Below are 16,576 nucleotides of genomic sequence, written 5' to 3' on the forward strand. Positions count from 1 at the left end.
AGAAGTTTGATTTACTGTACTTGGAGTTATATTGTGTTGTTTATGTGTTGCCTATATTTTTTTGAGCAGTGCATATGTATACATGTGTATCCCTCCATCCATCTATCATCAAATGTACACACAGTTTATCTCAGTCAGAAAGCTTATATACTGCTCAAAAAAATAAAGGGCACACTCAAATAATACATCCTAGATCTGAATGAAGGAAATATTCTCATTGAATACAGTACTTTGTTCTGCACAAAGTTGAATGTGCACAACAGCATGTGAAATTGATTGTCAATCAGAGTTGCTTCCTAAGTGGACAGTTTGAGTTCACAGAAGTTTGATTTACTTGAAGTTATATTGTATTGTTTAAGTGTTCCCTTTATTTTTTTGAGTAGTGTAAAACAAAACAAAACAAAAGGAATTAAACAGGACGGTGTACTGTAGTGCCCAAAGGCAAGCAACCAATGGCCTGCCCGTGATCTGGAACACAACTCCCATAGGCGCCATTGGCTGGAGAAGGGAGGGGCGTGGATGAATTGAGCGTGCCTAGAGGGCGCTCGGTCGGAGAAAGCCGGCGCTTAAAACTCTCGCGAGGCGGCCAACTTCCAGCGGAGCAGGGAAATCGAAACTAGAACTTGGGCATCTGTGTTGACTTCGGAGCAAAGGAGGTGATGGCCGAGGCGGCTTGCGGCTTTCCCCTTGTGGTCGAGGGAAACTGGGGTTGCAGCCTGAGCAAAACTCTGAAGAACAAGCTCCTCTGTTACTTCCAAAGCCCGAAGAGATCGGGAGGAGGGGAATGCAAGATCCAGGTGGATCCCGGCAGAGAGGAGCAGATAACGGTGTATTTCGCTCAGGAAGAGGGTAGGTGTAGTAGGGTTGGGAGTCGTTTTCCCGTGGGGGGAGAGGAGAAGAGATGCGATGCGGACCTTTTTCGGTAGAAAATCGGGAAATCAATCCCACAAACTCATACAGCCCGAGCCTAGGGCTTGGATGAGAGACGCCGATTAGAATGAGAAGCAAACAGTGTAAGGTAGTCCCAAGGGTGCTTTTTTTTCTTTTCCTCCCAAGAGGCAACTTGGATTTTCCTTGTTTTTCTTTGAAGTCCTTTCGCTTCTCAGAAGCTTCTTCAGCTCTTGAATGAGAAACGAAACTTCTTCAGTGAGAAATAAGGAAGTCCAGTTGCCTCTTGGGAAAAAAAACAAAAGCACCTTTGGGTCAACTATGACAAGGATGACTTTAGAATGATTTCATAGACAAACCGTAAGGTAGACAGTGCATAAGTGCACCAGCGTACCTACCGTCCCTGTCCTAAGTTTCTCTCTTATTGGTACAATATCATGTATATAAACAGTGTTATATATAGTACCAATACGTACTTGACAAATAAATAAAATAAATATAAAATAAATAGATGACACCAAACCAGGTTCTAAACGTGGCCAAGCATACTTTTTTTTTACCTTTACCTTAAGATTTGTTACATGCCCCCTCTCCCCCTTAATCCAGAATATTATAGTCATCAGAAAAATGTGTGTGTTTCATTTCATTTAGTAGTTCAGGTACCAGGCTAGAAAGTGGGTGACTGAGTTCAAGTCCTGCTTTAGCCATGAAAGCTGGCTTGGGGGACTTTGGACCAGTTATTCCCTCTTAACTCACTTCACAGGGTTGCTGTTGTTGAGAAAATAGGAAGGTATGCTGGCTATGTTTGCCTCCTTGAGTTATTTGTAAAAATAATAAAGGGAAATAAATATACATGTGAAAATGTAGCGGCTCAAAATCATCCTAAAAATATAGTAAACTTGAATGCTGAAGATGTTTGTACACTTCTTTGGGCCCTTTCTTTTATTTCCTTGTATTTGCTGCTAATAAACTGAAACTGAATTCCAGGATTTGTATTTAGTCTTCCAAAGTCTATACAGTATTTACTGCTATTCCAGCACATCTACTGTGTAATCTCAAATAGGGATTTACCTACTTAAGTGATCTTGAAAGCATACTATTATTAGAATATTCTGTTGTTAACTGTAATCCTGAAGTATTACTGAACTTTGAATTTGTTTGAGAGTTGACGTAGTTCTAAATATATTTTGTTCCTTCTAACTAGAAAATGTTTAAACAAAGTTCTCTCCGAATGTAGTCTTATCTGCTTCCACAGATTGGAAGTAGAAAGTAGCTGTATTCAGCCTGGTGTAAACCCAAAGTCTTAGGGGATTTCCTAACCGACTGTACTATAATGTAAACCAGCTTGCTTTCAGTTCCTGGATTCCAACCAATACCCCAGTAGTCCACTTTTGATATAAGATTAACCAGGTCAAATGACACCTATTCCTTTTCTACATTTCAGTGAGAGAGAGTGTCCTTAATATTAAGAGCCATGAACTCAGTCTGCCAAATATGGAGACATTGAAGCTAACTGTCTCACTGCCTCCAGTAGAAGTAGCACCTAATAACAATATGCCTCTGGAAGAACAGGATCCAAGCCAGGTAAGCATGCTAGTATAGTCCAATTACATAGGCATGGGGGAGTTGAGATATTCCTTCCCCCTAGGCCATTACAAATTATGCATGGTATGTTTGTGTGTATGTTTGGTTTTATAATAAGGGTTTTTAGTTGTTTTATTATTGGATTGTCACATGCTGTTTTTATCGTTGTTAGCCACCCCGAGTCTGCGGAGAGGGACGGGATACAAATCCAATAAATAAATAAATAGTATCTGCTTTGTATCCTCCACACATATTTGTTTTGGAGACTACGGCTGTGCTAGTTCACATGTCTCATTCATGATGGTTTGTAGTAGCCTTATGCATGTAATAGAGAACTAGTTTGGTGTAGCGGTTCAGGTCCTGGCCTAGAACCCAGGAGAACTGAGATCTAACCGCCATCCCAGACATGAAAGCTAGCTGGGTGATTTTGAGCTAGTCTCTTTCTCTCAGTCCAACCCTTTTCACAGGGTTGTTGTTGGGGAGAGGGAAAATAGGAAGTAGGAGTATGAAGGATCTAGCTCAGTGGTTCCCAACCTTTTTTTGGCCATGCCCCACCCAAGCATCTCTAAAGTCCTGGTTCCCCGCACGCACACACCCCATGATGTATAATTATTACTATTCAAAAAGTGAACACCTTCTCACACGGAGGAAGCCTAAAAGGCCATTAACTTGGTTTAAACAAGGTTTTAATTGCCCCCATTAAATATCAAGTCCCCCCCCCCGTGGGGCATGGGGCCCACATAGGGAGCCACTGATCTAGCAAGTTACAGACAGAGCGACAGAGGTTAAAAGATAAAATTTTAATAATAACACTAAGACTTATATTGGTATACTACACAGGTGCCAAACTAGATAGAGTCACAGGACGTATACGATATATCATGATGTTTTTTCCTTTTGGGAAACCAGGTTGGGCATGGCATGTGTGTGATGCATTCGGGGCATATTTGGGTCCATACCCCTTTCTGAATTAAACTCACACAAGCTGCATTATGTCACGATATAGGAATATGATGGCAAAGCCTTTATAAGTATGCACTTAGGCCACTTACTAATTCCTGTCATTTTGAAGCCAATAACCATTACTTTGAATATCCTGGTTACACTGTTAAGAATCATGATTTGTTAAAGAAGATATTGTGGCCTCATTTGGACACTAAAGTACAAATATATTATGCTTTAGCAAGATATATACAGTGTTCCCTCGATTTTCGCAGGTTCGAACTTCGCGAAACGGCTATACCCCGGTTTTTCAAAAATATTAATTAAAAAATAATTTGCGGTTTCCCCCCCCTATACCACGGTTTTTCCTGCCTGATGACATCATATGTCATCGCCAAACTTTCGTCCGCCTTTAATAAATATTTTTTTAAATAAATTTTAATAAATAAACATGGTGAGTAATAATCTAAATGGTTTCTAAGGGAATGGGAAATTGTAATTTAGGGGTTTAAAGTGTTAAGGGATGGCTTGTGACACTGTTCATAGCCAAAAATAGTGTATTTACATCCACATCCCTACTTCGCGGAAATTCGATTTTCGCGGGCGGTCTCGGAACGCATCCCCCGCGAAAATCGAGGGAACACTGTACATCAAATCTTGAAGTGGCAAGTTTTGAAACATTCTACTGGAAATGCACAAACCATTGCTAGGAAAGTGAGATGTATGGTCCATAACTTAGCAATACCAATAACATTTAGACTTATACTGCTTCAGAGTATTTTACAGCCCTCTCCAAGTGGTTTAGAATCAGTGTTTTGCCTCCAATAATCTGGGTCCTCATTTTACTGACTTTGGAATGTTGGAAGCTTGAGTCAACCTTGGGCCGGGGAGAATTGAACTGCTGGCAGTCAGCAGAATTAGCCTGCAATACTTCATTCTAATCACTGTACCTCCGTGGCTCAAGATCAAAACCCACATTTAAGATTCCTTGAAAATTTACTGGCGAGTTTGAGTGAAAATGCCCAATAAGTAGGTTTTGCAAAGGAGGAACCTATATTATCCCAAATGAATTGCCCCACCAGTTTGCAAATTCAGGGAACTGTTCTAGAATAGTTTTATTTCTGAACTAGAGGTCTGATTTGGACCTCTTGCAGTTTTTAAAGTGAATTGTATATGTTTCCATTTTGGGAGCCCTAATAATAATTTTGCTTATTTTTTTGAAAATTTATTTGTGTTGGTTATTCAGTTGTTTTGGGCAATATTGTTAGTAATAGGGGTTTTATTTTTTTAATATGGATAGACAGGTTATTTGGTCTTAGTTAAAATCAATAGGAAAAGTAAGCAATGTCATCTTTATTTAAAAAAAAAAAATTTTATGTCATCTTTCTAATGGTTACTTGTTGCCTTACTTTCAGAAGCCCATCATAGCTAAAGAAACCCATCAGCTTGGTAAGTGATATTAATTGTTGTTTCACTTGCTAGCGAAATGCTGGTTTGGTATAGTATAGTATAGTACAGTGATGGTGAACCTATGGCATGCGTGTCACATGTGAAACCATATCTGCCGGTACGTGATCTGTTGCCCTAAATTAACTTCAGCGAGCATGTGCACGCCAGCCAGCTGATTTTTGCCTCACCCAAAGGCTCTGGGAGGGCGTTTTTGGCTTCCAGAGGGCCTCTGGGTGGGGGGTGGGGCATTTTCACTCTCCCCAAGCTCCTGGAGCCTGGGGAGGATGAAAAACGGGTCTAGTGGACCCACCGGAAATCAGGAAATGGGCCATTTCTGGTCTCCAGAGAGCCTTCAGGGGGGCAGGGGAGGCCATTTTCACCCTCCTCAGACATTGAATTATGGGTGTGGGCACTTGTGTGCGCAATAGCGTGCACGCACATGCTTTTGGCATCTGAGGAAAAAAATGTTCACTATCACTGGTATAGTACAGTGATGACAAACCTATGGCACGGGTGCCACAGGTGGCACACGGAGCCATATCTGCTGCCACGTGAGCTGTTGCCCTAGGTCAGCTCCAATGTGCATGTGTGTGCTGGCCAGCTGATTTTTGGCTCTCACAGAGGCTCTGGGAAGGCGTTTTGGGCTTCCAGAGAGCCTCTGTGGAGGATTTGGGAGGGTGCTTTTACCCTCTTCCAGCTTCAGAGAAGCCTTTGGAGCCAGGGGAGGGCAAAACACGAGCCTACTGGGACCACCAGAAATTGGGAAACAGGCTGTTTCTGGCCTTCAGTTTGCAGAGTTTGCGGAGAGGGGCGGCATATAAATCCAATAAATCTAATCTAAATCTAATCTAATCCTTCAGAGGGCCTCTGGGAGGTGGAGGAAGCTCTTTTTGCCCTCCCCAGGCATTGAATTATGGGTGTGGGCACTCGCACATGCACAATACCGCACGCACATGGTCTTTCAGCACCCGAGGGGAAAAAGGTTCGCCATCACTGGTATAGTATATTTCTTCATGATAGAAAAGACAGCTTAAACAAAAGACAGCTACAGTGTTAAGTCGCTCATTTTAGCAAATGTCAGATCTCCAATCAATGTAGTAACCATTGCTGAAAAATCTCCCAGTGACCATTGCTGAAAAATCTTTCTGAAAAATCTGAAAAATCTTTCTAATTCAAACAAATGTTTTTGTTTATGTTTTATATAGCGGAGGTCAGTGATTGCAAACCTTTTTTGGTTTGCGTGCCAAACCAAAAAAAGGGGTTGTTTGTGCACACCGGTGAGCGTGCACATGCCCATACTCATTCCTTTCCCCCATGCTGCCCATGTGCATGCACACAACCCCCTCTGGCCCCTGCACATGTGCACAGGCCTCACTGAAGCCTGAGGTGGTGAAAAAATGGGCAAACTAGAAGTTCAGAAAAACGGACTTCCGGTTTCCCCGTTGAGCTGTTTTTTGTACTCCAGGGCAATGTTTCCCAACTGTGGCAACTTGAAGATATTTGGACTTCAACTCCCAGAATTCCCTAGCCAGCAAATGCTGTCTGGGGATTTCTGGGAGTTGAAGTCCAAATATCTTCAAGTTGCCAAGGTTGGGAAACACTGCTCCAGGGCTTCAGGAAGCTTCCCTGAAGCCTCTGAAGTGCAAAAAACAACACAACGGGGAAACTGGAAGTCTGTTTTTGCTAACTTCTGATTTGCCTGTTGTCCGTTTTTTTGTTTTGACCCTGAAGCCTCTAGAGCAGTGTTTCGCTGGCTGGGGAATTCTGGGAGATGAAGTCCAGATATCTTCAAGTTGCCAAGGTTGGGAAACACTGCTCTAGAGGGCAAAATGGCCTCCGCAAGGTTGAAAAATCAGCTGGCCATCATGCACATGTGCGCTGGAACTGACATAGGGCACTGCCTCATATGCCTTCTGATGTGGCTCTGCATGCCACAGGTTCACCATCACTGATGTAGGTGAACTGAAGGCATGCAGCCCTCCTTCAGTGGGTCGCCCTCTAGGGAGGCACAGCATGCCATGATTGTCACATCAGAATGAAATGACAGAGAAAGTTTTCTCGATGGGAGGACGACCTTGAATGCATCAAGATCTCTCCTAATTATTGTGTATTCACAGTTCTGACATGTACAGAATAACCAATTCGCGAACGCCACATCCTATACCATATAAGGCTTCCCTTTGGGTAATAAACAGAAGCTACATTCCTTGCCTTTTCCCTAGATTTCGTGTTAGCAAAGGAATGTCAGTAATGCATCCTTATATTTCCTTATATGGAAGTTCTATAGGTTTTATACCAAGTCCATACATGACCTGCAGCTTGCTTACTGAGCCTAGACTTTGTTGCATTTCCATAGAGGAAGAATTAAGATTTTATTCAGCACATAATTTAGGCTTAAAACATCACTCTCCAGTAATATTTTATTCCCAAATTCCAGTGCTTAAAAACCTATGATTACAACAGTGAACAGTCTTTTTGTAAATTACAGTTCATATGATGTTTCAGATTGCAGAGAAAAGGAATCGGGGAAAATGGCTGTCCAGGAGGGATTCAGTGTTGTGGTAACAACAGATCCAGGCAGAGAAATTCAGGGGGACATCCTGGAGCTATTCTTTGAGAATAAGAGGCATTCTGGCGGAGGGCCGGTGAAGTCCTGCATTAAAGATGGAGAACAATTCATTGTCACCTTTGTAAATGAAGCAGGTAATTTCTATAATGGCTTTTTATCTGAGAGATACTGTATTTTGAAAGGATGGACAATTCCTACTTTTCTTGCTCTTGCTATGAAGATCATGTCACAAGTACTTGAGGAGGTGCATTTTCTGGTCTTGAACAAAGCACGGCTCCTTAAAAAAAGAGTCAAAATCTCACTCCCCTATTACATGCAAGTTTATAGGAAAATGTTGAGTTTTCACAACATTTGGTCATCTTTCAAGGTGAAAGCCACTTACATTTTGACAATCATTACTGTCTACAGCAGGGTTTTCTAAGTTTTTATCCTCACACCTTCCTTTAGTGTACTTTAGTCTTAATGTACACACTTCACCTAAAAAGTTTGATCACCAAAATGATCCCAAATGAACAATGAACAGGATATAATGAAATTTGGAGAAAGATATATGTAGGTACGTACATACTTTATTATTATTATTATTATTATTATTATTATTATTATTATTATTTAGATTTGTATGCCGCCCCTCTCCATAGACTTGGGGCGGCTCACAACAATAACAAAGACAATGTAACAAATCTAATAATTTAAAAAACACTAAAAACCCCATTATTAAAAGCAAGCATACACACAAACATACCATGTATAAAATATATAGGCCCGGGGGAGATGTCTCAGTTCCCCCATGCTTGATGGCAGAGATGGGTCTTAAGAGCTTTACGAAAGGCAAGGAGGGTGGGGGCAGTTCTGATCTCCAGGGGGAGCTGGTTCCAGAGGGCTGGGGCCGCCACAGAGAAGGCTCTTCTCCTGGGTCCCCCCAAACGACATTGTTTAGTCGACGGGACCCGGAGAAGGCCAACTCTGTGGGACCTAATCGGTCGCTGGGATTCGTGTGGCAGAAGGCGGTCCCGGAGATATTCTGGTCCGATGCCATGAAGGGCTTTATAGGTCATAACCAACACTTTTAATTGTGACCAGAAATTGATTGGCAACCAATGCAGACTGCGGAGTGTTGGTGTAACATGGGCATACCTTGGGAAGCCTATGATTGCTCTCGCAGCTGCATTCTACACGATCTGAAGTTTCCGAACACTTTTCAAAGGTAGCCTCATCTAGAGAGCATTACAGTAGTCGAGCCTCGAGGTGATGAGGGCATGAGTGACTGTGAGCAGTGAGTCCTGGTCCAGATATGTATATGTATTTGTGTGTACAGTGATCTCTCGATTATCGCGAGGGTTCCGTTCCAAGACCCCTCGCGATAATCGATTTTTTGCAATATAGCGGTGCGGAAGTAAAAACATCATCTGCGCATGCACGCCCTTTTTTCCCATGGCCGCGCATGCGCAGATGGTGGAGCCGGGGAGCAACGAAAGTTCGGAAGCCGACAGGTTGCTTTCAATGTCGGCTGCCCCCGCCCCCCCAGCACCCGCTCGCCTGCAGTTCGCCGCTTGCCTGCCTGCCCGGCCACTCACTCGCCGCTCTCCCGTTCGCTCGGCCGGCCGCTGCCCGGCTGGCCGCTGCCCGGCTGGAGAGGTGGATTCGCCGCCCCCACCAGCACGATCTCTCTCCGGTGGCTGGGGGGTGGATTCGCCGCCCCCACCAGCCCGATCTCTCTCCGGTGGCTGGGGAGGTGGATTTGCCGCCCCCACCAGCCCGATCTCTCTCCGGTGGCTGGGGAGGTGGATTCGCCGCCCCCACCAGCCCGATCTCCCTCCGGTGGCTGCCGCCCCCACCAGCCCTATCTGGGGAGGTGGATTCGCCGCTCCTCGCCGCCTTCGCCTCGCTTCGCCTCAGCTGCTGCCCGCTGCCTTCATCTTCTCCCCAAACTCCTCCTTCCCTGCCAAAGCAGCCACCGCAGTCGAGCGCATGAGTGATGCAGGGCAGCCGAATGCCGCCGGGAGGGGAATCCAAGCCGGTGGCTGGGGACACGGATCCACTGCCCTCGCAGCCCGATCTCCCTCTGTGTGTGTGTGTGTGTGGGGGTGACGAACCGACGATCGGGGGCTGTCCGTCCCTGTTGGGTGGTGCAGGGCAGGCACAGGGAGGGAGGGAGAGAAAGGAAAGAGAGAGAAAGGGAGGGAGAGAAAATTAAATGAAGAAGGGAGAGAAAGAAAGAGTAAGAGGTAGAAAGGATAGAGAAAAAGGAAGAGAAAGGGAGAGAGAAGTGACTCTTGGTGATGACGTATGACGTCATCAGATGGGGAAAACCGTGGAGTATTTTTTAATTATTATTTTTTGAAAAATCGCGATATAGCGTTTCGCGAAGATCGAGATCGCGAAAATCGAGGGATCACTGTATACTGCATATACAAAGAGGATATACATACAGAAATCTGAGCTTTCTTTGACTACACACCACACACACACACACACACACACAGAGTTTTGTGAGAGTGGAAGACTGGTTAGCTTGTTTTTCTATAGTTTGTAGAATGATCTTTTTTTTAAAAAAAAAAAATCTTTCTCTTCAACTAGATGCTCAAGAGGTTTTGCAACGAGATTGTCACCAAGTCAGTAAAATTGTACTTCATGTCAAACAATACCAGCAGGAATTGAATCAAGAGCTGTCATCTTCTCTAGTGGTTCTTGAGAATGTGTCGGAAACTACAATTGAGTGCATGCTCATTCTGTTAGTAGAGACTGTGAGTGGCCTCTCAGAAGAAGACAAGGATTTTGATGTGGAACTGATGCCTGAGTGCAGTGCTGCTGTCATCAGTTTTTTAAAGCCAATTGGTAAGAAAGCATCAGGAATAAAATAATAATAAACATGCCTTGCACACCTTCTTTACAGCCATAGCAAGATGTAAAAAAAAAAAAGGAGCTTTGGGAAGACATGACTAATTTAATCATTAAAATAATCACTTTTCACACAGCTAAAAGTTTTAAGAACACAGAAGGAAACTAGGAATTTGCATTAGACTGTACAGATGAAATGAATGCTTCAAGTTGTATTCCTTAGTAGTGATAGAGTGAAGAAACAATCAGGCAGTGGTTGAATTCCAGGCAGTCCTGTATTATTAAATGAGGACACTCTCTGGTTTTCTATGATCCTTGTGTACTACAATATCTGGACTAAGCATTCATGCTTTATTCACAAATGAAATAAGTTTGAAGCTTTAGGCTAAGTTTAGATACACTGTTAATAAATATTGTTACAGCCATCAGACATTGCTTACTCAGAGTTTATACAAAATAGTTTACTCACAAAAAGATTTGATTATCTGAGGGGGTCTTTTGGAAGATACATATGTATTTTATCTAAACCATTGTGCTCACTATGATTTTGGAAGTGGCTCTGTTTACTCTGGTTGTGGTTGGTGGTTATCCAGGGCTGCCATAGTTTGCTGGCAAAAATCCAGATCCCAGAGGACAATAGAAAGATTCAGAAAACTAGTGACTTGTCTGGATTTTTTTAGCCGCCATCTGGTAGCCTTTGTGGCACGGTGAGGCTTTATCTTGTGTAGAATTCCAAAGTTGAATAGTTGGCATTCCAGTTACGTTTATGAGATAAATTGTGAAGTACTGCAAGTACACAAAACAGTGGGATAAATGGATAATTGGACTGATCTGAGCCAAAGTGGTTTCTTGGGTTTCACTAATTTCAGGAAATATTGGTACATGCATGTAAGCAAATGTCAGTTGATTATTGTGAGTTATGTAGACTACAGTTGAGCGCACTTGCCTGATTAGAACAGAAACTTTTACAGGAAAAAATAGAATGAACAGGGGTTAAGCAATCAGTCACATTATCTAACTTTTTTTTTGTTTATGTTTCAATTTTGTTTGCAGAAATAGACAAATTTATCAAAGCATTCAACGAGTACCATAGGGTTCAGCAACTGAAGATTTCAGCTCGATCTTTGGAGATGCCTACAAACATCTTGGTTGAAAATATTCCCCCTGAAATTCCTGAAGACTATATTATTATCTATTTTGAAAGCAAGAAGCATGGTGGCGGTCTGGTGCTGGATGTCAGTTACACCCCTGAAGACAATTCTGCCATAATTAAATTTCAGAAGAACAAAGGTAATCTGTGTGACACTCACTAAATACAAGTGCAAATACTGGATGAATGCAAAAGGCAAATAGGATCCAATTTTTCTTGGCCCTGATGTATGTTTTAACGCATAGTCATGGAACAAAGAGGTATACAGTGTTCCCTCGCTTTTCGCGGGGGATGCATTCCGAGACCACCCGCGAAAGTCGAATTTCCGCAAACTAGAGATGCGGAAGTAAATACACTATTTTTGGCTATGAACAGTATCACAAACCTTCCCTTAACACTTTAAACCCCTAAATTGCAATTTTCCATCCCCTTAGCAACCATTTAGATTATTACTCACCATGTTTATTTATTAAAGTTTGTTAAAAAATATATTTATTAAAAGCAGACGAAAGTTTGGCGATGACATATGACGTCATCGGGTGGGAAAAACCGTGGTATAGGGAAAAAACCCACAAAGTATTTTTTTATTAATATTTTTGAAAAACCGTGGTATAGACTTCGCGAAGTTCGAACCCGCGAAAATCGAGGGAACACTGTATAGGGCACATTTATGGAATACAGTGGAACCCCGACATAAGAGCTGCTCTACTTAAGAGCAACTCGAGATAAGAGCTGGGAGGGGAGAGATATTTTTGTTCTACTTACAAGCCCAAATTCGAGATACAAGCGCCAAGGAGCTGTCTCCTGAAGCCGAACGCTAACTTCCGCGTTCGGCTTCAGGAGACAGCTGCGAAGCGGCGCGCGTGTTTTAAAAGGTTGCAGCCGGCCTGGGGGGCTCGGGGGGGTGCTTGCAGCTTTCTTTCTTGCTCTTTTTCTTTCTCTCTTTTACCTTCCCTTCCTCTATTTCTTCTTTTCTTTCTCCTTCCCACCTTCTTCCCTCCCTCCCTCCCTTCACTCATTCCTCTCTTACTCTCCCCTTTCATAAGTTTCCTTGCTTCCTTCCTCTGTTCCTGTCCCTTCCCTCTTTCCTTCCTTCCTTCCCACCCTCCGTCCATTCATTCACCCATTCCTCTCTTGATCGCTTAAAGCCGGTCCCTGGTGCAAAAAGGGTTGGGGACCTCTGTCCTACAGGATTGGGTGGCAGAGAAGTTGAACATATGTAAATTTAAAAGTTTAAGAAAGTTTACAAGTTAAGTGAAAGAAACTTCATTATTCATTTATATGTACATGTACATTTCTTCATTAAAAACATGTCTTTCTGCATAATTTAGACTAACTTTGTGAGTTTTTTGAGGGCTGGAACCAATTAAAATTATTTACATTAATTCCTATGGGGAAAAGTCGTTCGAGATAAGAGCTGCTCGACTTAAGAGCCCAGGTCCGGAACGAATTAAACTCGTATCTCGAGGTACCACTGTATATAACTTCCTGTTTCAGAAACAGTTGGTCTCTCTTAAGATCTTTGCTGCAGTGGTGGGTTCCTACCAATGCATTAGGGTGCACCGTTCTGGTAATGGCCTGTCGATTGCGCAATTTGCGTGCGACTGCTCCAGTGCCTTCTTCGCTGGTCCATCTCTTTTTTTTGGAATTTTTGGGCTTTCCCCCCCTTCCTGTGCATTCACAGGAGCAAAATCTTGCGAGGGGATGCTCGCACATATGATATTTCGGTGATTTTTTGTTTCCGCACATGTGCGGAAGCAAAAGAATCACCCAAACAACATGTGCGAGAGTATCCCCTCATGAGTTTTCGGTAAATTTTTGCTTCTGTGCATGCTCAGAAAGCAAAATGGTGTGAGGGGACACGTGCATGTGCACAAGCGAAACGTGATGATGGTGCACCGGTAAGCAGGTAAGGAACCTGCCCAAGGGTGGGCTACTGGCCGGACGGCGGGGAACGCAGTGGGATAATGAAAATGGAGCTCCACCCCAGAGCACCCAATTTGCACTGAAAGATTTTGAAAGAAACTGCCAGGCGTCCTGCATAAGCCGCGGCTACAGTGTGGTAGTAAAAATTTTGCTTGCCCTTCATTGGACCCGCCCCTGATTTGCTGGGTAACAACTGGGAGGAAGACATACTGTTATTTATTTATTCATTCATTTTTTTTATGCCACCCTTCTCTTTAGACTCAGGGCGGCTTACAACATGTTAGCAATAGCACTTTTTTTTTTTTTTAAACAGAGCCAGCCTATTGCTCCCACATTCCAGGTCCTCTTTGGTTTATGAATCCTTGTGGAAATAGAAAAATAGATTAGGTAGGCCTTTTGTTGAATCCGGAAAAGATGGATTCAAAGTTTGTTTTTGGTTGTTCTTAATCGTTGATTTCTGTGCGAGAAATGTTTCCAAGGACGGTACTTTCCAATTCAGGGAAGTTTGACATCTGCAAAGTTTTATGGTGATTGCTTTATAGGCAGTCATTGTGAATATTGAAAAGCAGGGAGGTACTGGCTGCCCTTGACTAGTTCCAGTAATTGGATAAGAAGAGAGGGAAGCAGCAACAAGGAAATAAGAAAATTAAATTTCTAATCATACGTCTGGGGAAATTTCCCAGTTCTTTTGCAAAACTCACATTTTAATTCATAATCACTTTATCTGAAAGACTAACAGTGTATAGAAGCCTGCTGATCCTATTCCTGATCTGTACCCTCCATCTCTCTAGCTCAGTTCTGGGCTACAGGTAGTTCTTGACTTATGGCCACAATTAAGCCCACGAGTCCTGTTGTGAAGCCAGACAATTGCTAAGTGAGTTTTGCCCCATTTTATGACTTTCCTTGCCACAGTTGTTAAGTGAAATCACTCCAGTTGCTAGTAACATGGGTGTTAACCGAATGTGCCTTCCCCACCGGCTGGCTTGTCAGAAAGGTCACAAAAGGTGATCACATGGCCCTGGGACAGTGCAACCATTATAGAGGGACGGCATATAAATCCAATAAATAAATGCAAATCCAATAATAATAATAATAATAGTAATAATAATAATAATAATAATAATAATTTATTAGATTTGTATGCCGCCCCTCTCCGAGGACTCGGAGTGGCTCACAACAGGCAATACAAAATACAAATCCAATATTAAAAACAGTTTTAAAACCCCTATTAAAAACAATCATGCAGCCCCAAACAAACGATACATAAAACAAAACAGCCAAGGGGTATATCAATTTCCCCATGCCTGGCAACATAGGTGAGTTTTCAGGAGTTTACGAAAGGCAAGGAGGGTGGGGGCAGTCCTGATCTCCTGGGGGAGTTGATTCCAGAGGGCCGGGGCCACCACAGAGAAGGCTCTTCCCCCGGGTCCCGCCAGACGACATTGTTTTGTTGACGGAACCCGGAGAAGGCCAACTCTGTGGGACCTAATCGGTCACTGGGATTCGTGTGGCAGAAGGCGGTCCCGAAGGTATAAATATGAACCGGTAGCCAGGCATCTAAATTTTGAGGATGCTGCAACTGTCGTAAATGTGAAAATGGTCATAAGTCATTTCTGTCAGTGTTGTTGCAACTTCAAACAGCCACTAAATGAATGGATTGTAAGTTGCGGATTACCTGTATTTGAGTGTAACCGGTTCTGCCCCCCTCCCCTATTGAAAAGTTACATAGGAGCAAGGTAGCTAAATTGCTGCCATCTGTTCTTCAAAGGGAATGTATCTCCATGGGTTGGAATCTGAATGGGGCATTCAAATAAATGGCTGCAGGCTTCTCTTTTAATTAGGCTTACCAGTCCCATGTGATTTGGGGAGCATCTGGTATGCATGTGACAATGGGAGTAACAAGGAATAAATAATGTTTATTTTATTAACTATAAAGCAAGGTCAGCACCTCAGAAAGAAGGCAGTTAAATAAGATAGCAGGGAGCTTAGATCTAAGTGGCGGCCATTAACTTGTAAACATATAAGCCAAACAAGCAAGCAAGCTGAAAGATACAAAAAACAGAGAAGGTAATGCTGAGGTTTCCCATGGGAAAAGAACATGGGCAAAGAAACATGGAAAAGAAATCAAACACATCCGATGCTTTTTTCCCCCCTTGCCAACTTTAACTTCCCAATTCCAGTTTTCCTCAGGATTTGGGGGCAATCTAGCTAACAATTTACCTCTGTAGGGACAAACAATGATAACACACACACACCCAAATCAGTGATGGGCTTCTACGGGTATGGTCAGGTACGCAGAACCGGTAGAAAAAATTTGATTTCCCCCCCCCCCTTCTTTTTCCTTCTGGGCTCTAGGTATGTTTTTCCTCTTGCAGTAAATGAGGTTGAATGTGTATAATTTTAGAAGAGCTCTGTGTGTGTGTGTGTGTATATATATATATACATTTGTATACACTTTATATAGTAGATAATGTATATTTTTGTGTTCCTGTGTGTAATCTGTATGTGCACATATGGCATATATACATGGAATTAAATAGTGTATTTTGGATGTTCAGTAATAGTAAATAGATAGGGAAATTGTTTCTCTTTGAGGCGAGAAGAGTCCAGGCACCCTAACTCTAACCCTTGATGTGAGTGACGTCAAGTTGGCCACCTTTAAGCTAGTCACATGACCTTTAAGCCACCCCGGTCACATGATTGTCAAGCCACTCCCACCTGGTCACATGGCCAGCAAGCCACACTCACAAAATAAGTCACGCCCACAGTGGGGTAGTGAAAAAATTTGCAGCCCTTCACTGCCCCAAACGCATACCAATGTCCTCTTTCTGAAAAAGGATGAAGGGGTTTAGAACCAGTGTTCCCTCTAATTTTGGGGGGGGGGGGGGCGGGGGCGGAAAAGTATAGTGTCTGAGCGGCAGTCCCTTTGGGACTGGGTGGCACAGAAATAATAAACAAACAAACAAACAAATAAAAAACCCACCCTGTTTTGCCTCAGAGAATTTCAAAATAAAATACTGTACTGTGTATCTATAACAGTGAGCTCATAATACGGCAACTCTATCAATATCAAAATGCCACTTAAATAGTTGAGCTAGTTTCAAACTAGATTTTGATTTTCTTTCTCTCTTCCTTACTCCCATTCTTTTTCTTTCTCTTTTCTTTCCTCTCTTTTTTCTATCTGTTTCTCTCTTTTCCTCTCTCTCCTTCCCTCTCACTCTTTCCCT

At 42.9% G+C, this 16,576-nt stretch overlaps 1 protein-coding gene across 1 annotated transcript in view; it reads left to right on the top strand.

Annotated features, from left to right (window-relative positions):
- The first annotated feature begins 465 nt into the window (after positions 1-465).
- LOC139155445 (protein mono-ADP-ribosyltransferase PARP14-like) overlaps positions 466-16,576 on the top strand; it is a 41,017-nt gene continuing 24,906 nt past the window's right edge. The window contains exons 1-6 of the mRNA XM_070730583.1: positions 466-849; positions 2,333-2,472; positions 4,830-4,863; positions 7,369-7,566; positions 10,013-10,270; positions 11,327-11,563. Of these exons, the coding sequence (XP_070586684.1) occupies positions 660-849; positions 2,333-2,472; positions 4,830-4,863; positions 7,369-7,566; positions 10,013-10,270; positions 11,327-11,563 (1,057 nt within the window). The 5' untranslated portion in view covers positions 466-659. The remainder of the gene's footprint in view (positions 850-2,332; positions 2,473-4,829; positions 4,864-7,368; positions 7,567-10,012; positions 10,271-11,326; positions 11,564-16,576) is intronic.

This window comes from Erythrolamprus reginae, chromosome 1 (genome assembly GCF_031021105.1).
Source record: "Erythrolamprus reginae isolate rEryReg1 chromosome 1, rEryReg1.hap1, whole genome shotgun sequence".
NCBI classification, from domain to species: domain Eukaryota; kingdom Metazoa; phylum Chordata; class Lepidosauria; order Squamata; family Dipsadidae; genus Erythrolamprus; species Erythrolamprus reginae.